Consider the following 24,259-nt stretch of genomic DNA (forward strand, 5'->3'; position numbering starts at 1 on the left):
TTTTGATCATATTTGGTAATGGTTTAAAGTCCACTTTTTATTTTAATGCTTTCCCCCACTAACACGATTTAATATAATAACCAGACACCTGACCTCAGAAGAGCTTTCAGAGTCTTCCTGAGTATGTGAGCTTCTTCGTACACCTTGTGAATGATGATCAAAGGTGGAGCGTGTTTGGTAAGCATGCTGACGCTTGCGTTGGTTTCTTCGCAAAGATCGCCCACTGCCGGGTTGATAATCACACTTTCACAGTACCAGGGAAGAACAGAACACAGAATTTGAGATTACAGAGGAAAGTTTGCAGCATCGAACATCAAGATCGACCAAATCTATGCAATAATGTAGGGCTGGCTCATGCCTGCAATGCTGAACTATGGCTCTCTAACAGGTGAGCATTTTTATTCAAAACCTTGGTTGAAGTATTTGAAACATCCATTTTAGCCAGTAAAAGGGTCTGTTTCATTATTCCAGCCTTAAATATTCATTGTGTAGATAAAGTTCTTTTCCTCACTGTACCCAAACCCCCAAGTGTTTCAGGAGCATACTGCAGTATAAGCTATAATAAACCCACAACCAATGCAAATTAAACAACTGAGCTAAAATCAGAAGTAGGGAACCTGTGGCCCTCCAAATGTCAGACTCCAACTCCCATCAGAGGCCAGAGGTGATGGGATATTTATTGGCAGGGAGGCCGTGAGTAGCACAGTGAACAGGACACCATCAGAATCCTTAACCTGCCTCATGTGTTCAACACAAGTTACAAACACTTTAGATCTGTACTTAGGCGGGGGTGGGGTGGGGAACAAGAAACTCGGGGGAGAGAGACTGGATTCTTATAAACTATACAGTGGCACCTTGGTAGTCGAACAGCTTGGGTCCCGAACAAATCGGCTCCTGAACGCCGCAAACCCGGAAGCGAGTGTTCTGGTTTGCGAACATTTTTCGGAAAATGAACATCCGAAGCAGCTTCTGATTGAGTGCAGGAAACTCGCCTTAGTTTTTGAACCAAGCTGAGCCTTGGTTTTCGAACCGTTTCGGGAGTCAAATGGACTCCTGGAACAGATTAAATTCGAGAACCAAGATACCACTGTACATGGGGGGGGGGGAATCTGGTCTGATGTTGCCCTGAACACTTAGACAGGCAAAGATTGGGGGGGGGGGGACACAACTCTGCCCCTGCTGGCCCAAACTGTGGGTGAATGAGATTATATTTAAAACTGGTCTGATGTTTAACAGCAGTATCTTCAGGCTTGAGGGCTGGCTGACAGGACACTGGTTCCCCAGTTGGAGGAGGAAGAGCCAGCATGCAGCAATCAACAATTAAGCATTCAACACCCTCTGTATCTGCCCTGTCTCATGCCTTACACCATACCTCCCATTACCTGCAACCACTATAATTGGAGCCTCCTTGCTCTCCCTACCTAATCCCTTACTCTTAAAAAGGTAAAGGACCCCTGACAGTTAAGTCCAGTCGTGAACGACTCTGGGGTTGCAGTGCTCATCTCGCTTTTCTGGCCAAGGGAGCCGACATTTGTCTGCAGATCATGTGGCCAGCATGACTAAGCCACTTCTGGCAAAACCAGAGCAGCACACGGAAACGCCATTTACCTTCCCGCCGGAGCGGTACCTATTTATCCACTTGCACTTTGATGTGTTTTCGAACTGCTAGGTTGGCAGGAGCAGGGACCGAGCAACAGGACCTCACCCCGTCGCAGGGATTCAAACTGCCAACCTCCTGATCAGGAAGCCCTAGGCTCAGTTGTTTAGACCACAGCACCACCCACGTCCCCAATCCCTTACTCTTACTCCCAATTTATTAATGTATATGATTATACATGGAGTTTATCCATTTATCTGTGTAGTCTGAGGACATGAACCCACTTGCATCATTCTTCCTAAGATGAGGAGGCCCAAATGAGGTACCCTGCAGTTCCCTGGCTCTCTACTCAGAAGTCAAGTTTAAAGCTACGCTAAGCTTATTCATCATATTATGCACCACCAGCCTCATTCCCCTGCAATTTATGTGGAACTTTGCTCTTTTGCACAAGCTTGGATACTCCCTAAAATATCCTGGATGCCTGTGGTATTTCAGCCCTTCCTCCCAATAGCACTGCCCACCAAAGCATTAAGATCCTATATCTGTGCTTGGCTAGCTAGCTCTTAGCATGGAATACACAGGATTTCTGAAAACAAGCAAAATTTCTCACCCTTTGTAAAGTATGGGAAGGCTTTCTCTTCTTTTCAAGAGTATACAGATGAATTTCTAATTCGCCTTTTGCAGCTCGGCATTCCTCTTGAACTCTTAAGAAGATGGTAAGTTTGGGTTAATCTTTGAACCTTTAAACATGTTCTTAGATTTTCATCACCCTGGCTTCCAAGCTTTTTTTTCTTTCTTCTTTTTTTTTTTGCGGGGGGGGGGGGGGATTCAGAATTTTCCCCATCTATTGAAGCTAGTGTACTTCAATCTAGAATTCTATATGCACTCCTGCTATGTGTTCATTTCAACAGAGAGATTAGATCTGCATGCACAAAAGAAAGACGCAACAGCCACCACTTAATTGAACGGGGAAACTGTTCTGGATGAGAAAATTTGATGCGCAAACTGGAGCTTGCTCGGCCAGGATAGTTGGTGGATAAGTGTGGTCTTTATTTTGCACTTAAAGAACAGACGTCAGTGCAGGGTGGCTAAAAATGTAATCCTGTGCAATATCCTGTGGCAGGCCACAGTGAGCACAGCAGAGTTTATTCCTGAGTTCACATGTATAAGATTTCATGCGCAAAGCTACCATTTCTCAAAACTGCAAATTTAATGGGATAAGAGAAAAATATTATGCTTTTAGGACTTTTTGAGCAAATCAAATGGTCTTTGATTAGAGCAGTTGTGGGAAACCTTTCCCAATTGGTGAGCTGGATCCTGAGCTCCCCCACCCGGGGAAGGCCACTTTGACAGGTGAGGAGGACTGCCCACCTATCAATCACCTGCCATCAGCATGACACCAAGCAGTCAATTTTTTCCTCTGTAGCACAAACTGAGCTCAAGCTGTGCTGCAAGGAAAAATCCAATCCAAAGTTACCACTGATAAGCTGATAAGGCACTGTTCAAGCCTGGCTTTTGGCTGATTCCAACCAGTTTGCTGTTACTCTCAAACAGCTGATCTGCAGCGACAGCAAGTCTCCCTTGCGAAAGAATAAGCAGGAGTGCACTTTAAGGCTCCAAATTGTTCACTGGCAGCTACATCACAAATGATGTCAGGTGTGGGGCAAGTGGGTGTGGTCTTGAAAAATGGCTTTGTGGGCCAAACAGGGACTTGTACTAGGTCTAATCAGGCCTGTGGGCTAGAGGTTCTTCATTTCCAGATTAGAGGGATCCTTACAGCAGCGTCTCTAGGAAGGGGTAATTTATCAAACAATGCCCCTTGCAATTCTACAAGGACTGGAACAAAGGTGTATAGAGTGCTGTGTTTCTGTGGTGCTGCAACTAGTGTATTCATGTTCCAAGTCCAGCAAAAGCAAGGGAACACTAGAGAAAAGCAACACAGCTATGTAAACACTATACTTGGGGCCTTGTTGCTTAACCCACCAAACCACATCTCTCTGCTGCCTATGTCTGTCAATTTCAAGTATGAACTGGTGAAGAACCAGCCTTGACCTATGCATTTGTTACCTGGGCTGTTGTGACATACTCCCTCAGTGAAGATGGAATAATTAAAGCTTGGTCACTCCCTTTCTAAAACAACCAAGAATTCAGATATTCTCTGCATGTGGTAGTGTATAATATAAACCTGCAGCAAGGCCTCTTGATGCTGGGGAGTGCAGTGAAAACCTATTCCCCAAGCTAGGCAGAAATCAAAGCTGAGGCACAATGGAGACAAAAACTGTTTCTATTAACATACATTCAAAAAGGATAACGCTTGAAGGTTTCACTATTAAAGGCACAGTATTTATTTTCTCTCTGAAATGCCGTTTTAGGTTTAAACTTCACTTATAATTCTCTACAACAGAACTGTTTCTATTAAAAGTATCTCCTCCTACAATTACTATTTGCTTTCCCTCTTCCTAAAGTATCTCTATCCTCTTTCTCAGTCTATTTCCTCCACCTGAGGAGGAACAGGCTTATCCTGCCAGACAGACCCCTAAGCACACCTAGTGTGCTTTTGTAGCCAGGCTCTATCTGCCATGTAAACTTTTAAATTTCTTTACCAGCCCCATACACTCCTGATTGGCTGTTTCTCTCCCCTGCCATGACTGGCTAAGGGTTTCCAAGATGATGACCTACAGGTATGTCCGTCAGTTAAACCTCCTACTTTGGCTTAGGTTTAGAAAAGCTAAAGAAGGGAGTTGGTGTGACAGCAAACAAACAAACAAAAAAACAAACATACTCTGCTGATCTGTAACATGGGTGAGTTCCTTAAAACGATTCCAGGAAGATCATGGCACACACATGCATAAAGACAAAACCTGAAAGAATTCTAAACATTGTTTTTACCTGCTAACCCCAGGATGCAGCTCGTTCACCACCACTCTCCTACTCCATGCCATGAGATCCCTCTCCGTGGCCATCTGACTTCTAGGAGCGTTGTGGTGCATCTGCCGAACACCTTCAATTTGACCACTCCGTCTGAGCCCAACATTTGGGGGGGAAGCTATATCCAAACTTGGACTTCTCAAAGCTACCAAAACAAACCAGAAGACTAATCAACTTCCCCCACCGTGTTTGTTGTATCAAAAGAAGACCAATGAACACTGAATCCTTCTACACTTGTCTAGAAGAATAACAGGAGATGACTCTTACTGTTAGCATGCTGCAATCTGATTTGCAGAAGATTTGGAGTAGCTTCACTTCCATTAAGTCTTCTCTGATCTTGCTCTCGTTGTAGCTCCCTGATCATTCCATCAAGGATGCTTTCTTCTTGGTCATTAGTTTGCTGCCCAATCACCTGCTCCACAACTTCACCATCACCTTTGCAAGAAAAAGAGCATCAAGTGAGCATTCCGAGATGTACAACAATACTTTATTAGAGTGAATGCCAAAAGGTGTGCCATGGGAGACCCCGAAGCAGGTTACCATGTGCCCATCAAGAACCTTGTGCTAGCCAGTGAGCCCGCATGCTAGTACTGAACTGAACTATTTTTCCTTGACACACAGGTGAAAGAAGAGCCCCGTGCAACTCAGAAGACTGCATTCTCCATTTAAAGTAAGAATTAAACGTAGGAACCGCTTGCTCATTAAAAAAAAGGAACTGTCGTCTGGCTAGGTGTTTATGTATGCACAATATTCATCTTGCCTGCAGGTTTAGGATCCTATCCAACGCAGAGCCTGGAGGTCTCTTTGGAGGTCAAGGCTTGTGATCCTGCAGATAAACCTTACTCCATCTGGACTGGAAGAATCTCACAGTAGTTTGAAAACAACCTGAAGAACCCCATCTCAGGGACAACTCACTCGTCCCCCCATAATCCATCAAACCCTTCTTTCAGTTCCTGATTCCCACCCACCCCCAGGTCTCAAGAGCAAATGCAGCAACAGACCTGACAGGAAGTCCAAGGGGCCAGAGGAGCACCTACTTGGCTCACAGACAGTTCTATTGCTGCAAGTCTACGTGGAAGGGACTACTTGGGGGGAGGAAGGTGATCTTGCTGCAAACAATGACCTAGCAGAGCAACTGACAGTGATTATAAGTCTTCTCTGAACCTGTACTGGGTTAACATATCATCACTGTCATCATCTTATTTGTATGCCACCATTCCATTCCATAGTTAGAAACCATGACTCCAGCTCCAGCCTGGATCAGCACCAACTGGAAGCAGATCACCCCTATGGATTCAATCTTTTACACCTTTGACCAGATCTCATTTGTGTTGTGTATTTGTTGATTTTTCCAAGTCTCCCTTGTATTGTGTAATTTTCTGGCCTCACTCTGCTAAAACATTTTTGCAGGTGATTAAACCTATCTATAAAGGTTAAAACATAATGCACCTGATGAAATGGTACCTGACCAACAAATATGATACAATAAGTCTGTAGGTCTTTGAGGTGCCACTAGACACTGTTTTTCATTTTTCTTTATTTTATTCTGAAACAGACTAACACAGCTCCCACTCTGGAATTTGTTCCTAAAGGTATTATTGTCACACTTGTCCTAGGACAGTGCTACTAAAAGTGGTAGTCCCTGGACTACTGCCAGTCCATGGGCCATCAGCTGCTAGTCCATGATGAGTTTCCTGCCCTCCTTACTGAATGTGTGGGTCTCTTGCAACAAGCAGCAGATTCTGCCGCCACTGCCACCTCTCTTTCTGCTTTTCACTGCTTCCCACCAGCTTGAGCAGAGGTGAGTCTTTCATGGAGCACTAGGCCTTGCAGTCTTCCATGCCTGACTGGGCAGGTATGATGACAGTGACAGCTATTCTCTGACCAGTCAAGAGAGGGGTGAACGAGAAAGGGGAAAAGACCTTCATCAGATCACCCAATAAGAGTTGTGGGGAGAGGAAATTATTATTTTGACTTCTTGGGGGGAGGGATTGGACTGCAGTCCCGTGTGAGTTCACTTGAGCCCTGTATAAGGAAGCACCTACAGGCTGTTCTAATCTGAATCACAGGAACAGGAGTGTAGCCAGGGATGGAGCTAAATTTTTGGGGCCCTGAGGCTTGAAATGTTGTGGGGGCCCTTCACAACCAGCAACAAACCACTTCCTCAATAGGGTTTTTCCACAACTTATCAATTAAAAAAAAATTAACTACTACATCTGAGATATTGATTTAAATTGCTGTACAGAATTATCTCACATGTACAAGTCACTGGTGTGAATAAAAATTTCCTTTGCCTTTTAGTTTCCAAGCTACCTTAACACTCCACCTTTATAACATCTGAACTACTGACTCTCAAATTTCAGGATTGTTGAAATATATATAACAAAAAATTAATCAATTTGAGTTGTGTGACTCGAATTGGGTCTATTTTAAGCAATATGGGCTAAAGTCAGTATTAGGGCCCCTCTAAGACTAGGAGCCCTGAAGCTTAAGCTTCATTAGTTTCATAGTAGAGGACGCCCCCGAGTGTAAAGGTAAAGGTACCCCTGCCCGTACGGGCCAGTCTTGACAGACTCTGGGGTTGTGCGCCCATCTCACTCTAGAGGCCAGGAGCCAGCGCTGTCCGGAGACACTTCTGGGTCACGTGGCCAGCGTGACAAAGCTGCATCTGGCGAGCCAGCGCAGCACACGGAACGCCGTTTAGCCCCCGAGTGTAGATGCATGTAAACGGATGTAAAGTTAGATGTTGTGGGTCACCATGGATGGGGTAATGCAATACAGATTTATCACAAATAATTCTGATTGTATCTGTATTGTATCAGTTTTCTAAATCTACACTCTGGTGTTAACTTCATTTCTATTGGAGTCCGTATGGAAAGTGACCACGCCCCCTTACTTCTGTCTACATGCAACCCAGTAAATAAGATCTTGAAGCCTGGTAACTCTGATCAGGCCTCTGATAGTATTTTGAAAAGGATTAGATAGTCCCCACAATTCGAAGGGACCAAATTCCTGGACTCAAGACAAAATGTTACACTGAGAACAACCCTTAGTAACTCACATTCTATTAAGGTAGTAATAACAGCTTACTCCCAAGTAATAGACAACTGTGGTACAATAGCTAAGTCTGCATCTGTTACCCTCTCTAATCCCTCCCCTTGGTTTGACCAGGAATGCTATACAGAGAAAAGATTGCTCAGAATATCGTTCAGAGACCTTTGCAAAAAGGGTGACGATAAAACCAAAAAAACCTATTTTACTCGTAGGAAGTTATATAATGAACTTAGTGCTAAGAAGAAGAAAATATACCATCAGAATAAATGGACACACTTAATAAATGCAGTAAAAGTGAATGATCATAAAACCTTCTGGCAAATAACCTGTGGCTACCAGAATACTATTTTTTAATTGTACCTACCATTCCCTCCCAAACCTGTACCTACCATTCCCTCCCTCCCTACTATTTTAAAATACTCAAAATCTCACCCTTTCTTCCAAATGCTGATGAGCCTGTCCTCTTTACTATGCCAAACTTGCCCCCAGTAAGCTCAGACAAAATTATGGAACTTATTGCAGAGTTAAAACCCCGTAAGGCCCCTGGCTCTGATGGGATTTCTGCTGAGGTTTTGAAAAAAAGTATGCACATTGGTGGACATCACCACTTGCTAACCTTTTAACTCTTAAAGATGAATATGGAATTATACCATAATCGTGGTTAACTTCTGTAATCATCCCAATTTATAAAAAAGGTGATCCTGAACAGCCGTGTAAAATGGTCTCCTGTCCACTATAAGTAAACTCTAAACATTTAGAGCGCTATCTGTTGGTTTGGATTAAAAGGAATAGAATTATTGGTCCTTAACATTTGTAAATCAGATTTACAAAATAGAAATCAACTATTGATCACAGTCTCTCACTTGCCTTTCTAGCGGATAAGTATATGAAATCCGAAAGGGGAAATTTATATGTATTCTTGCCCCACATTTATTTAATCTATTTTTGAATGATATGAAACAACATCTACTCGTTGTGAATGGCAACCCTCCTAGGTTAGGATCTAAGGCAGTTCCTATGCAGTGGGATCTAAGGCAGTTCCTATACAGTGGTACAGTGGTACAAACAGTCCTGCTTACGAACACATCGGGTTACAAACTCCACAAACCCAGAAGTAGGTGTCCCGGGTTGCGAACTTTGCCCCGGGATACGAACGCAATCCGCTTCCAGGGCCACAGGAGGCCTATGTAGGGAATGTGCGCCTCGGGTTAAGAACGCTTCAGGTTAAGAATGGACTTTCCAGAACGAATTAAGCTCGTAACCTGAGGTACCACTGTACATTTATATGCAATGACACTGTCCTCCTCTCCTGCAGGTGGCGCTGTGGTCTAGACCACTGAGCCTCTTGGGCTTGCCGATCAGAAAGTCGGCAGTTCAAATCCTCACGGGGGGGTGAGCACCCGTTGCTTGTCCCAGCTCCTGCCAACCTAGCAGTTTGAAAGTATGCCAGTGTAAGTAGATAAATCGGTAGCACTGCGGCAGGAAGGTAAACAGCATTTCCATGTGCTCTGGTTTCCATCACGGTGTTCCGTTGCACCAGAAGCAATTTAGTCATGCTGGCCACATTACCCGGAAAGCTGTCTGTGAACAAACACCAGCTCCCTCGGCCTGAATAAAGATGAGCGCCGCACCCCACAGATGCCTTTGACTGGACTTAACCATCCAGGGGTCCTTTACTCCCTCTCTTTTTTTTAACCTCTCCTGCACCAGAGTTCTAAAAGTTCTAAAAGCGTACTTTCATTACTGTCAAGGAAATCACCTATCGATTGATTATTGCCAAAGAGTTGGCATCCATCTAAATTGTGTATTGGTAATCAAGAAATCGAACAAGTTAAAAGCTTTAAATACTTAGGGATCACCTTTTACAATCTAAAATGGGTGACCATTTGTGCTCTGCAGCACAAACTAAACAATTCTATTTTCTTGATGGTAAACAGAATGTGCCTGCAGCGGTTAGGCATATAGAGCAAAAACTGTATTGCAACTCCTTTATGGGATTTCCTTATGGATAACTGACTTTAACAACCAAGTCGAGGGTGTAGAGGCATTCTTCTTCCGACAAATTCTAGGGGCTCCAAAATGTGTCTCCTCTCTGGCTATATGTTCAAAGTTAGGCCAGCATCTCCTAGAATCCAGGGGCTAAATTATGACTTTCAAATACTGGCTAAAAATTCATTTCAATACAGACCCGGAATGCTTACTAACTTCTTTATTGAGAGACACACATAATTCTACATCGTTTTCTGATATTACCCTCAAACACAGGCAAATAGGGATTGCAATAGATTCCCTTCTTCTATTGGACGGCTCACAAATCTTCTCTCTCATCAAGCAGAGGCTGCTAGATCATGAAATCCAAAAACTCCACCCCTCCCAGCCTTTTGTATGTTCACCTGCTTACTTAGGATTACAGCCCAACCATGGAGTAATACTTAATTACTTTTCCAATTTAGAAACTCCATCGCATCACAGAGCTTTTATGCTAGCTTGTCTAAATGCATTCCCCTCATCTGTATTGTTTGGAAGGTTTCAAAAAATAGCTACAACTACAACTTTATTTTGACAAATTTTTTTCTTGCTTAACATGGTTTCTAAATGACGAACAATAAGGTCACAAAAAGAATGCATTAGAGACAAAATCTGGTAAAGTAAACCATAAAATCAGAAGAAAAAAAACTTATTTAAATAATATCTGATGAAATAAGGTGTTACTCACCAAAAAGTCTTCACTTAAAGTAAGCCCAAAATTGCATTCAGAAAGATTTACAGTGGCAAGCCCAACCATGTCTACAAGGAAGTAAATCTTACTGAATTTAAAGGGGCTGGCTTGTACATAAGTGGGTTTAAGACTGCATCTTTACTTATGAGTAAACAAAAAAACAAAACAACTTTGACATTAAATTCAGAGGAAAGACTGCTGGTCTGCCTCATCAGGAGACCTATGTTATTACTAATATTTTAATAGATTATTTTTAATGTATGGTTTTCCCCCATTCAAGACAGAGAGGGACCCTTCTTTCTTGAGTTAACCCATATCCCAGCCTTACCCCAACCTGATGCCATCAAGATGTTTTGGGTTGCAATTCCCATCTGTTCCAGCCAGCATATATTGATAATCCAAACCATCTGAAGGCCAGCAGGATGAAGACTGCCATACCCCAAAACAGAAACTTCTTAATAGGCATACTACATTCTAAGAAACTTCATAATAGGCAAGAAACACCTCTTCATTTCAGATTCTGTGATTTAAATATGGTATACCGTTTGCCACATATCCCAGCTGAGGAATGAGTTGCTCATCGTTACAATTTTCCCGCCCTGGCACCAGTCGCTGGTATTTTGTGGGGTGAGGATTTCCATCCACATCAACTAAGAACGGGGGAGGCATGAGATGCGGCGCCTGTTGAGTTTGTTCATCTAGGACATAGTTATTCGCATCACGGATCAGAGGGCGGTAATCTGTGTGGAAGAACATCTGGTCCGGGATCTACATCGGACACAAACTTAGAAATCAGTACAAATACACAAACATTTCTTAATTCTTCTCATACAACGCATACTCTGTTAACTGTCTTTCTGGCTAGAAATTATCTGTCAAATGGTAATTCTCACCTTGGTCCCATCGGACTATTCAGACTACTTTAGAGGAGCAAACCTGCATGTGAACTATTTCTGTGCACCACAAAAGCTTAGAATTAAGTGTCTTTTCTGTGTGGTTTTCATTTTTTTTTAAAAAAAAGCAAGCACAGTTCTCACCCTTAGGACTACAAAGAAAAGCTTTAATGAAACATGAGGGTGGTATCCTTCAGAAACCACAGATATGAGGTCCTAAGTGGTCAACTTCAGGAGAAGGAGTTTAACAAACTTATTTTTATAACCAATTCACTGCAAACTGTGTAATTTTCCAGTTTTCTTCCAAATTCAACTCAAGGTTCTGGTTTTGACTCAGAACCTTTATGGAGTGCACATCTCGCTAACACACTTTCACATCCTTAAATATTTTTAGGGCAGTCCTGCTCAAAATTTCCGCCATAAATGGGTAGGTTAAACTTCCTAGTGGGCAGAGCAGTTTTTTTAAATAGTGCCCCTAACCTGTGAAATACACTGCCCAGGAGGAACCTCCTTGGCCAAAACTTGCTTTCTTAATCATTTTGAGTAATATTATTATTAATAATCTTATTATTTATACCCCACCCATCTAGCTGGGTTTCCTCAGCCACTCTGGGTGACTTCCAGCAAAATTTAAGAAAATAATAAAATGTCACACATTAAAAACTTTCTGATACAGGGGTTGCTTTTAGATGTCTTCTAAACGTTGTGTAGTTCTTTATCTCCATGACATCTAATGGGAGGGTGTTCCACAAGGTGGGTGCCACTGCTGAGATGGCCCTCTACCTGGTACTTCACTTCTCGCTGTGAGGGAACCACCAGAAGACCATTGGCGATGGAACCTCAGTGAATGATGGGGGTGGAGATGCTCCTTCAGGTATACATGGCCAAAGCCGTTTGCGGCTTCAAAGGTCAGTACCAACACTCTGAAATGTGCTTGTAAACATACTAGGAGTCACTAGCTGGTTTTTTAATTATATTTTTTCTTTAGAAATTCCTTTATTGTGAGTGCAAAGAAGCTGCTGCTTAAGACAAAGCATGAGCATGTGCACACACACTTCTCATTTTCTTAGCCTTTAAAAAACATCTGTATCCTTTTCACACCATTATTAGCAGTTTATAAATCAAGGACTCAGTTCCTCCAGACATTATCAGTTAATCAGTCCTCAAACCAGAAGCTATACAATAAACCCCACAGAGTAGGGTTACTCTAGAGTAATTAGTTCCAGTCTGAATGTCTCCCACAGAAGAACAGCACACACAATCCATTTGCAAAGCTAGGCACTTTTAACATCCCATTAACTTTAAGAGAGATTTAAGCACATTGTTACATTTTCCTTGCAATTCACAGGACTTTAAAAGTGATTCATTCTGGCTGGATGATGTCAAATACTGTTAAACACAGAAGGACATTAAGAGTCCACCAACTCACCTTTTCATAACTATTATTGCATCCGAATCCAAACAACAGTAGGTGCCCATGGGAATCTGTACAGGCAAAGTGCTGACCATCAGGGGAAAATTTACAGTCAAACACTGCACCATGGCCTTGGCCCTCAATCTGTAAAACACACACAACACCCATTTGGATCTGCTTAACTCTTCTGGACAAATTTATAAGCTGAATTTTCCTTTCTTTTAGGGGTGTGTACCGACAAGATTTGGTTCTGACCCTGATTCAGCACTTCAAAAAAACAACCATTCTCAGCTCAAAGCGTTCCAGACACTGCCCAGTTCTGCCCAGGTTCAAGTTCACTTTGGAGTAAAGAAAGGGCTTTGTCATCTTCCATTCAATTACATTGCCTGCAGATTTCATTCACAATTTTTGGCAGAAAATTGATGAAATTTGTAAGCAGAGCACCTCTTGCCAAATCTCAAGAGGTTAGCTGCAACAGTTCCTACAAGAATAGCATTCAAAGTTTGAGGGAGGGTAAAAAAGAAATAATGAAGATAATGCTAGCAATTACTATGACAACAACTAAAGGCATACTATGGCTTGGCTGGAAATAAATAAGAATCACTTGACACACAATAAGTACATGCAAAAGCACACACAAAGGGACCCGAAGAATGTAAGACTGACAATGGATGAATAAAATCACTTGAGACAAACAGACCACTTAACTCAAAGAAACAGACCAGAACTGAGGGGGAGGGGAGGGTCCACCGACTAAAAGGAACAGGTGAGCAAGCACAGGAGTCAATGTAATCAGGAGCAAATTTGTATCAACGGGAAAGAAAAAGAACTAGGATCTGAAAGTAAAGGGCAGGGAAAGGGAAGGACTGGGCTAAGCTTAGGTTAAAAAACACCCCTTTGCTCTTAGTGTGCCACCAGAACTCTTAACAACATCCCTCCCACAAAGCACTTGGTTTTTGCCAGCACCTGGCAAAACATTTCCCTCCGATTACAAATTAGACCTGTTAATCACAACAGAGTTCTCCCCCACCGCCTTCTCACCCTGCATGGTTTTTTTATATTGTAAGCTTAAGGGACGCGGGTGGCACTGTGGTCTAAACCACTCAGCCTCTTGGGCTTGCCGATCAGAAGGTCAGCGATTTGAATCCCTGGGACGGGGTGAGCTCCCGTTCCTCGGTCCCAGCTCCTGCCAACCTAGCAGTTCGAAAGCACGCCAAAAAGTGCAAGTAGACAAATAGGTACCGCACCGGCGGGAAAGTAAACAGCGTTTCCGTGAGCTGCTCTGGTTTCAGTGTTCCGTTGCACCAGAAGCGGCTTAGTCATGCTGGCCACATGACCTGGAAAAACAGTCTGTGGACAAACGCCGGCTCCCTTGGCCTGTAAAGCGAGATGAGAGCCGCAACCCGTGTCGTTTGCGACTGGACTTAACTGTCAGGGGTCCTTTACCTTTACCATTAAGCTTATAGAAACTTTACTTCTATTTTCAGCAAGATGTATTTTCACCAAGGACAGCAAGGGTGGGTTCTCTCTGCTTTGGTATGAGGTGCTTTATAAAGATCCTGCACCAACGCAGATAAACACACAGTAATTCTCAGATCTGTGACTCTTAATCATAGGTCATGAGCTAAAGCCCCATGTTAGGCAAAAGGTTTTCTGTACTGCAGGGGGTTGGACTAGATGACCCTAGGGTCCCTTCCAACTCTACAAGTCTATGATTCTAAGATCTGACCACTCATTCTGCCCATCATACAGTACCATGTTAAAGTAATTGCGCATTTTTGCTCCTTTCTCGAGGTCCCAAATGAAAATATTCCCATCATGGCCTGCAGAAAGCATGATCCTTTGGTCAAATGGGTGAGCTTCCAAAACAAACACTTCATCATCATGGCCCTGCAACAAATGCAAAGAAAGTAATATTTTAAGAAGTAGTTACTGTCCCATATAAACTTCATGTTACATTCTCCCCTCCCCTGCTCGTCACATACACACAGGTGACCAGTGCCTCAATCTTATGAAGGTGGTCTGCATGTTTCTGTGGTCTACCACCTCAGACTGAAGGCTTCGATGACAGAACATTCTTTCATTACAAAAAGGTGTGTCACCCAGACCATCAGATCCTTGTGAAGTTTAAAGAATCCTACATGTCCACCACTATGCTGTTGCTGAACTAATCCCTGGTTTGGGTTTTTTTATGATAGCATTGATCTTTTATTATTTGTTTGCAATTGTGTATTTTATATTGTGCTTTGTAAACCACTTTGCAATTTTTATGAAAACTGGTATGTAAATGGAAAAATGAACACCCCTAATAGACACAAAACTAGCATGTCAGAAGGGTTTTAACACAGGAAACTAAAATGTCAGGTAGAAGCCCATATTCAGGGACTTTTTAATATTTTGGAATTGAGAGAGAATGGAGGCATATCCACACTGACCTCCTGTTTAAAGACAAGGCAATTGTTTTAAAAAGTGGGTAGCTGGAAATGCAAGCAACTCTGCTCATATTGGAGCAGTTCCAATTTGAAGTGGGGACAGGCTCCACAGATATTTGCTGCTGGGGACTGAAGGTCAATCACGGTCGATCATGGGCTCCTTTTCCTTTGCTTTTGCCTAAGAGCATCTGCCCCCTCACCCCACTCTCCATTTTCGCTGGAAAGGAAGACTGAGTTTTCACTGTGAGGCAGATTGTTTTCATAGCGATCTTTTGGTGAGCAACTAATCCCCTTTCCCCTTTACTTTTGCCAGAACCCCCCCACAAAAAAACGGAACTGTCCTCCCTAAAAAAAGTCAACAACTTTGACCTGAACCCCTCCCCCAAAAAGGGGTAGATCACTGCCACTTTTTTTCCTGTGAGTAGGTCGCAGTCTCTTAGGAGTTGGACATTCCTGCTCTACACAACCTAGAAGACAATTGTCCCACTTGCCTGCCCACTGCTCCCAGTTCACCCTACTCCCACAGGTCAGGATTTTGTTATTGGGAATAGTCACACAGGAACAAATCAGGCTGCTCTATTGTTCAGCTTAACAATGGAGAATCTTACGGAGAATACTTGAACACAAGAGCAGCTTGCTTTTTTGGCCAAGCAAGAATTCACCTATCCCTGCTCTTCCTGGGATCAGACAGAGTAATATACATGCCTGTCACAGCATTTTCCAACCCTGTGGGATTTTTTTGAACACAACAGGTATCTGGAAGGATCTGATATTCTAATATATATATATGAGAAACTTTAATACTGGGGGGGGGGGGTTTAGTCCCACTTATATTATGAAAATTCTAATTGTATTATGAAACACAAGCAATCCCCTCCTGAACAATAAGTGGTATCTTTTATTCATTCAATTGTAAACACGCTAACATTTTCTCAGAAGTGCCTCAGAAGGGTTCCTTCATTGAAGTTTTGGTAAAAAATATAAATATATTTATAATTTCATTAGTTAATTGATCAGTTAGAAGGCAGATGGATAGTAAACAACAGGAAAATCTTATTTGATTGATTAACCAACCAACCAGCCAACCATCAATTGGTTAGAATGCAGGAAAAATGATAACAGCTTTCTCCTCCCATTAGGAAAACAATACTAATTTGATCAATTATTTTGTTTTCTGTATATTTGTTTTGATGTGTTTCTGATAAAAGATCACCAGTCCTTGGTCCGCACCACTCCTAGACTCATCTGATGCTGTTTGCAAGTTTCTCAGCTGTTCTCCACAAGCATGATCAGAATCTTAATTCTTAAAGATGCCAAAGCTTAGTGCCAGACCCCAGTTCAGTGGCACACAACAGAGAGAGCACTAAATGCAGATCCTCTTAAAAAGCTAATCGACTGAAGGTCTAACTTACAGTTAGGTTGTGAAGAAGCTGCCCAGTAGTAGAGTTCCACACTTTCAAAAGGAAATTGTTGACTGCTGTAATAACAGTAGTATCATAACGATCCCAAGCTACCATAGTCACCTTCAACTTGGACACCTTGTCTTCCCCAGACACTTGGCTATTTCTGAGAAAATGTAGACGTTAAAGAAGAATCTAGTCAAATGAAACTTTTAAGTACCAACTTAGAGCCAAACTAAATGTGACACTGGGAAATCTTTGATCAGATTGTTTTTTGAAGATGTTAAAAGCAGCCATGGGCTGTGATCCTAGGAACTTACCCCTCCCCATCCACCTTTTGTGCAGCTGCCCCAGAGGAAGAAACTACAGGTTCCAAAAAGGTTACTAGTCCCGCCCACCTGTCGAAGTGGCCTGCCAGGTGGGAGTGAGGAGCTGAAGATTCAACCCACATGCTACATCCTGTTTCCCACCCCTTTCTTTAAACAAACAAACCCTTCCAGTTATACATCATACTTGGCCTTAATTTCCAGATGTCGGAAACAGATTATCATCACTAAACCATTGTCAGTAAAAAGCTGGCCAGATCAAAACAATACAGTCAAACCACGGCTCCCAAATGCCTCCATTTTGGAACGTTTTGGCTCCCGAAGGCCGAAAACCCAGAAGTAAATGCTTCGGTTTTCTAGCGTTTTTCAGAAGCCGAAAGTCCGACACGGCTTCTGCTTGAGTGCAGGAAGCTGTTGCAGCCAATCTCAGTTGTCAAACATTTTGGAAGCCAAATGGACTTCCGGAATGGATTACGTTCAATAACCGAGGTTTAACTGTACATGCAAACAGTAGTATAAAGGAATTTATTTATTTAAACCTAACATTTTTCAGCCGCCAGAGAATACATGTAGAAAATGCAAGTTCTGTGAGCATTACACATTCAAATTTTGCTGAATCTTTAGAGGAAACAAGAAATGTAGCATAAGTAGCTTATAAAATAACCAAATGCTCTCTGAAAAGATCTGCCTTTTATATTCCTGATAATTATCCTGTTTGGTTTAATGCTCAACACAGACTACAAGGTTCCTTTCTGCGGAAACTCTGTCAGATTCTAATGCAAAAAAGAGCTCCCTTCTAGTGCAACTCACTGTGTCTCAACCAGGTACAGTTAGTTCAGAAAGTAGGCCAGTGCTCCCCTCTAGAGAAATGCATGTGCCCAGTAAGATGTACTGTAGCTTTACAAATTTTTAACAGCAAGCCCCATGCGCCACACGTAACATGATGATGGGAAGCAACCAGACAGGTGCAGCTTAACGCTACTATGAATACCATGACAAAACTTTCCATAGGTAACAAGATGGTTTGGTTTCCCCAGAAACCCTGAGTTACACAAAAGCCACAACAGGAAAATGGCTAGAAGGGAGAGATGCTGAAACAGGTGAAGAAAACGAACATTTCTGGATTTCAACCACAGAAATAAATATTACTGTTTTGAACATTTGAATTCCTTTGTCTATTGAGGTTAAATTATAAACATTTTTCTGCCTTTTACCCAGTCATCTTAGTCGCCATCTCCAACACTATACTCTTCCATTCTTGCTGCTGATATTGCCAGATTCTGGCTGTTCCATCTCTGCTTCCACTGACAAATCTTAGTCTGTATTTTCGAGTAAAAGGGAAAAGGAAAAAAGTTACATGTGTAGGGCTCTGAAGCCCCTCTGCTTTGCTCTCCAACCTGCTTTTCCCCTACCCAGTTCAGAATTTGGTCTACTGGCACCCTGAACTCCTGCATAATATTTCCACTTTATTATTTTTAAGGGCCACTATCTTGTGATTGACCCTGCACTGGTACCCACAAACACACTTAACACAAAATGCAGCACAAGGGGGCAAGGTATGCATGTGCCTTTGATTCAGGGTAGCTTCACATGCACGTTCTAAATGACAGCAACATCTAGAAACAGCTTTCATGGCTGAACAAGCCAACCCTAGAACTCTCCTAACTCTTCAAAATGCAATGCTTTATACCATGTGGTCAGTTCACAAGCTCACCAACCAGATATTAAACATTTAGTAAGCATCGGAACAAAACTCAACTGAACTGGCTTCTAGTTGCTTATCAGATGTTTTTATATAGTGGCTAATTAACAGGTAATATTTTCATTAATTTCCTTTAATTAAAGTCACTTAGTGAATATAAGTGGGATATACAGGTTTAAAAAAGTATAATACTGAACAGCTATCCACCACACTTCACAATGCAATTCAGAACACTTTGTCCCAGCTGAGATGTCACAGCCTAACCACAGTTTGGCTACTCATGCCATTTTTCAGCTTTGCCTCTTCAACCCATTACATGCCCCAGTTAACTATTTCCTGGTTGCAGCAAACCATAATACGCTGTTCAATCCAAGCCAAAATTGGAAGCGCAATTTAGACTGCCGTTTTCAGTTCTGCTTTGAATCAGAAGTCCAAACAGATAGAAAGTTGCCATTGATCAGTTTAAGATAAATCCCTTATTTTAATTTAGAAAATGTATATACTGCTTGACTGTAGTAAAGCAGTTTACAAGACGTTTGTAAATGACTGTTTATATTTCACAAGTAGCGTAAGAAATTAAAAAAATATTATGGAAAATCAAATACAGCAATAACATCATGGGAGAAGAACAAAAGAAATGCTTACCTGCCTCCACTGTTGCAGAACTGAACAGCAACTACTTTGTCCTTAAAAAAATAGAAAATAATTGTTTTCATCAATACTTTTCTCTACAGTCAGCTTATGTACAACCCTGCTCTCCTCCATCCACATGTTTCTAGAGTGTCCAAAACATCTTAGCAGCAAATGTCAACAAAACATGCATCAGCCCTTTATCTGACTCACCTGTCTTTTGCCCCAGTGTATGGCCAGCATACTGTACTGAATTCTATGAAGTCACAGGCCAGTGTTAACTGAACAAGAAGAAGGCCGGCCCTGTGCCCATCGGTTCCTGAAGATCATAATGTATCTTGTGTACCTATTGCTCCCTGAGGTCACTGGCATACCACTTTCAGCCACCATGTTTCATTTGGATACCATGCATGCACAAATTAATACCAGTAAGTATTGGCACTCTATGGAGGGGCACCTTCCTATTTGCTATCCCAAAACACTGGTGTTTTGATCACCCACCACTCCACATAACCATGACATTGGCTCAGAGCACCATGTACTTTGGTCATGGCATCCCATGGCCTTGCTGCTTCTGTCAAAAACCAAACAGACACATATCACTTTCCTTTACAGCAAAATATATTTGCCAGAAAAAGAAACTACACGCTGCAATATTTTTGCCAAAACTAATTCCACCATTATAAGTGCACTGTATTAATCTTAACACCATTTCTGCTTATTGCAGAAGGTCCTGGTCAATTAGCATGAAAGTTTTGTTACCCAACCATAGATTAGTCTCAAAACAGCAGTCTTTGCACGCACAAAACTTCATGGAAAGCACCATGCTCCCTAGGCTGCAAAGGCTCCCTTGTTTGTTTCAAAAGAGAAGCAATTTTTCTTGAATGTGCCGTGAAGCAGCCTCTTCCACAGAAGATAACAAAGATGTTTTCCAGACAAGAAATTTTATCAGGGTAAGCCTGTGTTAAAATGCACAACCTAAACTTCTGAGCAGGGTTTTTTTTAAAAAAAAATAATAATGCAAGTGTGATTTCCTGCTTCATTCTTACCGTATGAGATTCTAACACAGCAGTTTTCTCTGGAGTCTCAGAACCCAAGTAATATATTCTTATCACATGGTCAGTGCTCCCTGTTACAACAAACATACCACCTAAAAAGCAGGAGTTGGGCAGGAGATAAAGACAAGAAGAAAAAAATCAAGAAACCTTACATTTTTCATTCAGCAAATCATGATTGTTGTTCAAATGGTATTGCCAGATTTGAAAAGTAACATTTCAAGAGAGCAAAATGTGAACCATGTGATGCATTTTTCCTTCAGGAGCTGTGAATTCTGAAAGTGTTTTATTATTCAAAGAACACTGACATCTATATTTGGCAAACTAAACAGATAAAATGCACACAATTATCCAAAACATTACCATAGAATTACTGCACCATGGAATGTCAGACTAGACCCTGCACCGCCCCCTCAATTTGGCACAATACAAGATCATGCTAAAGGTCCACTAAAATGGCATTAAGAACCTCAAGTGCTTTGCTGAAGTACTTTTTATAAAGAACCTAAACAGCAAGGAATGTGTAACAGTAATTCACCTTATTTCAGGTTTCAAGAGAAATACTCAAGGGTGGAAATCCTAGTAAGACAAACTGCCTACAAAGTAAAGCTGCTAGCAAAATCAACCTGTACTAGAACTCAATATAGATTTAATGACATAGTGTTGTGAAAAGTTAATGCTTGTGCCTGAAGCTGAAAGTTCCATCAATTATATTTTCCAAGAGCAACCAATGTCCTAGATCCCAATCATTTCCTAGATATTTTTGTCAATTAATACTGGCTCTAGTTAGAATCTTCCTGAAGTCTGAATTTTCCTGAAAAAATTAGTTGTGTTTTCTGAACTAGTTAGCGGTTTCAAAAACAAGCACCAACAATTTTTTTTGCAGAAAACCATTTCCTACGTGGTTTCTGTTCCTGAAATATATATACATACCAGAGCTGAAAGATGAACAAGATATTTGAACGCCAGGCCTTGACCTCTCAGCAAATTTGATTGGACGATCCCTGAAATGTAAATATGAAGCACTTTAATTACTTCATGGTGCAAAGGTTATTATATAAACCTGTTAAGAAAACAATTTATATTTGTACAATATGAGCTGCTAGAACTGCAGCAGTCCATAGAATACGATCCTGGTTACTAACATGCAGAGAAAGTAACATCCTCGCAACGTTAACACGTTTGCAAAATAAAAATTGGTAAGGTGTTTGTCTGCAGCCTGTCAAAACTAAACCAAACCTGCATAAAGTTCGTGAATACAGATATACAGAATCAGTTAAGTTATAGTTTTCCTAGAAAGGGTTGATCATCTGCTTTTTCCCAAAGGCTATGAATCTACTGGAGCCACTCGACAAAAAGAAAAGCCCCTTTTAAAAAAGCTATTTTTAAAAATCCCAATTCAACTGAATACAAAAATTGGTGTGCTAGAAGTTTGAATGGAGGGGAACCTCAGAAATGCAGGGTAAATGTCTGCCAGCCCTCTCTATCGAGCTATTCTTAATGTTCTTTTTACATATGGAGAGGGTAGAAACATCTGACCTGTGGCTGGGATGTAGCCTACTGCATAAAGAGTTACATGTGTACTTCCACCCACTTTGCCTCTGGTCACACCCATTTCTTCCTCTGGTGCTGCCCGTCGCCGGCATGTGGGCCCCCCCAGAAGATTGCTCAGGAGAGAATGCAGCTTTCAGGCTGGAAAAGGTTCCTCACCACTGGCTTAGGGAAAGACCAGTGAGCAAATTATGCCAACAATACCCATCAGATTACAGTCTACCTCTGCACTCCCACCTGAAACTACAAATGTTTCAGCTATGGGACAAAATCTGGCTGAGTCAGAAGACTGAGGTTGCAATCCTTTACCCAATTTCCTGGGAGTACTTTTTAGTAGAAATGTATAGAATTGCACTGTTAGGAATACTTTTCAAGAGGGCAATTTCCTATTCACTGTGCTTGTAGGCTCTACCAAAGGACTGAAGATTTCAATGAGGATACACAATGGTAAGAATCTACAAAGTTTTGTTAAAACATTTGACTTAGCAAAAAATTAATTCATCTCTTTTCACGGCCATATCAAACTGCAGCCTAGAATTCCATTCTTTTACATAAAATTCTTAAAAGGGGGAGGTTCTCGGAGCTTAATCTGAAGAGACAGCATGGACAGAGCCATGCCAAAGTTCGGGGGGGGGGGTGATGCAATCCCTGATGGCATTAGATAGTCCTGCTTTGCAGGAGTGTAAAAATTTAGGCAAATCAATCAATAGAATAAATCTCTAGGTTGGGAAATATCTCTGCCTCAGCTTCCACTCAGTTTAGCATTGGAACGGAAACTTTTTCCAGCCCAAGGGTCACATTGCCTCAGGGACAACCTGCTAGGGACAGCATGCCAGCATTGAGCAGGTCCAAAGACAGAAGTGGGCAGTGCAACAGGCATGACTCTTAGCATGGTATAGCAGTCTATATTCCCATCATGCAAAAGTCACAAGTTTTACATACACGCACCTCCACTGAGGCAATCAAAAAGCATCATCACAACTCAATTTCATATTTGTCAAGCAAAAGCACTCAAGGAGGCCACAGAGCATGGCTGGTGACCCCAGGAGAGTCTTAAGGACCAGACAAAAAGGCCAAGAGAGCTGCAACTGTCCCCTGGGTCTAAGGTTGCACATCCCTCATTTAGACCATGTTGAACAAAATAGAACAACGGTTCAGCTCAATGAAAAGGAGCTTCTAGGAAATACAGGATTGCAGTAGTTCTGAATTCTCCATCCAAAACATCAAGACTCAAAAGTAATGTGCCATTGAGGCCTTTTTTGTGGCATTTCACAACATCTGATGCCACGCCCCCGACTGTAGTGGGCTTGGGGAAGGAGGTGTGAGGGTTCTGACAGGGTCCTAGAGTCCTCCTTCCTCCTTCCCAAAGCATAGTTAGCACTCTTCCAGCTTTGGGAAGGAGGTGGAAGGGCTCTAGGAACCCACCCGAACCTTGCACCTAGCTTAGCCAGCTTTAGAAAAGCAACACAAGGGGTGGAGGGGTGACAGATTTTTGGGCTCACTTCCCCCCAGTGGAACAATAGTGTGCTGCCCGTGTTGAATTACTCTTGCAGCCCACTTGATAGAAAACTTGGACAGCCCTGGTTTAAACCCTACAATGCTCTACAGTGCCCCAAGGTACATATGGTGAAGTTTATAGCACAGCAGAAGCTAAGTCATATTGTGGCACACCACCAAGCTGACCTGAGAAAACACTGATGTGTCCAAAAGCAGAAAACTGAGCTAAAATAATAAATCTAATGAAATATACGTACTTAAATTTCATTGTATCTGAATGCCATTGCCAGAAGCAGATAGCCCCATCAGCACCTGTAGAAGTGAGGTATCGAGTTGTTCCTTTTCTTGATGGAGAAAACTAAAGATTTTAGAAAAAGATATTGTAAATTGGTTTTAGGATTTCCCCTCATTCTTCCAGCTTAAAAAAAACCAACTATTTTACTGGGCATATGAAACACACTCACTGAATAAATATTGTTCTGGACTGCTTTTGACCATGAGAAAGTAAGCAAAAAATAATAAGGCTAATCAATAAAATAGGCCCATCACAAAATTGTTTGATGGATGGAAATTTCAAATTTGAGGTGGATTTAACATGCATTTGGTCAAGCAAATGTAGTCTTGTATCTCAGTGCTAAACAAAAGCAAAGGAAAAAACAACAGTGTTCATCTACTTTACCTGTATAGAGGTTATTGAAGCTGTGTGGCCAAGCAGCACTGCAACTGGTGCACAGGTTCGAAGACACCAGACTCTGACTACTCTGTCACAGCTGCCTGCAGCAAGGAGGGTGTTTTCATAATTAACACCCATGTCAGAAATTTCAGCCGCATGTCCTCGGAGTGTCGAGAGCAAACGTCCGTCATCTGTAGCCCAAATTTTCACCAAGCAATCATCCGAACCCTAATGTTTCACACAAAAAACAATATCCAAAGTATAACATGCAGAAGTGCCACTGTTTTCACTATGACCCTAGAGATGTATGTATCCCTTCTTTTTGCTAACTGCCTGAGTGCCATTAGGTTTGGTAGTAGTAGTAGTTTATCCCTGGCCTTCCTCCAAG

The 24,259-nt window shown here is 42.0% G+C and overlaps 1 protein-coding gene across 1 annotated transcript in view; it reads right to left on the reverse strand.

Moving 5' to 3' along the window:
* BRWD3 (bromodomain and WD repeat domain containing 3) overlaps positions 1–24,259 on the reverse strand; it is a 76,506-nt gene that overhangs the window by 33,098 nt on the left and 19,149 nt on the right. Inside the window, exons 8-21 of the mRNA XM_028714801.2 lie at positions 23,878–24,099; positions 23,456–23,556; positions 21,084–21,154; positions 20,145–20,245; positions 19,111–19,151; positions 17,978–18,082; positions 16,450–16,603; positions 14,361–14,495; positions 12,621–12,749; positions 10,841–11,066; positions 4,793–4,960; positions 4,487–4,670; positions 2,208–2,301; positions 94–243 (exon numbers count right to left, since the gene is read on the reverse strand). Coding sequence (XP_028570634.2) covers positions 94–243; positions 2,208–2,301; positions 4,487–4,670; positions 4,793–4,960; positions 10,841–11,066; positions 12,621–12,749; positions 14,361–14,495; positions 16,450–16,603; positions 17,978–18,082; positions 19,111–19,151; positions 20,145–20,245; positions 21,084–21,154; positions 23,456–23,556; positions 23,878–24,099 — 1,881 coding nt within the window. The remainder of the gene's footprint in view (positions 1–93; positions 244–2,207; positions 2,302–4,486; positions 4,671–4,792; positions 4,961–10,840; positions 11,067–12,620; positions 12,750–14,360; positions 14,496–16,449; positions 16,604–17,977; positions 18,083–19,110; positions 19,152–20,144; positions 20,246–21,083; positions 21,155–23,455; positions 23,557–23,877; positions 24,100–24,259) is intronic.

Source organism: Podarcis muralis, chromosome Z (genome assembly GCF_964188315.1).
Source record: "Podarcis muralis chromosome Z, rPodMur119.hap1.1, whole genome shotgun sequence".
Classification (NCBI taxonomy): domain Eukaryota; kingdom Metazoa; phylum Chordata; class Lepidosauria; order Squamata; family Lacertidae; genus Podarcis; species Podarcis muralis.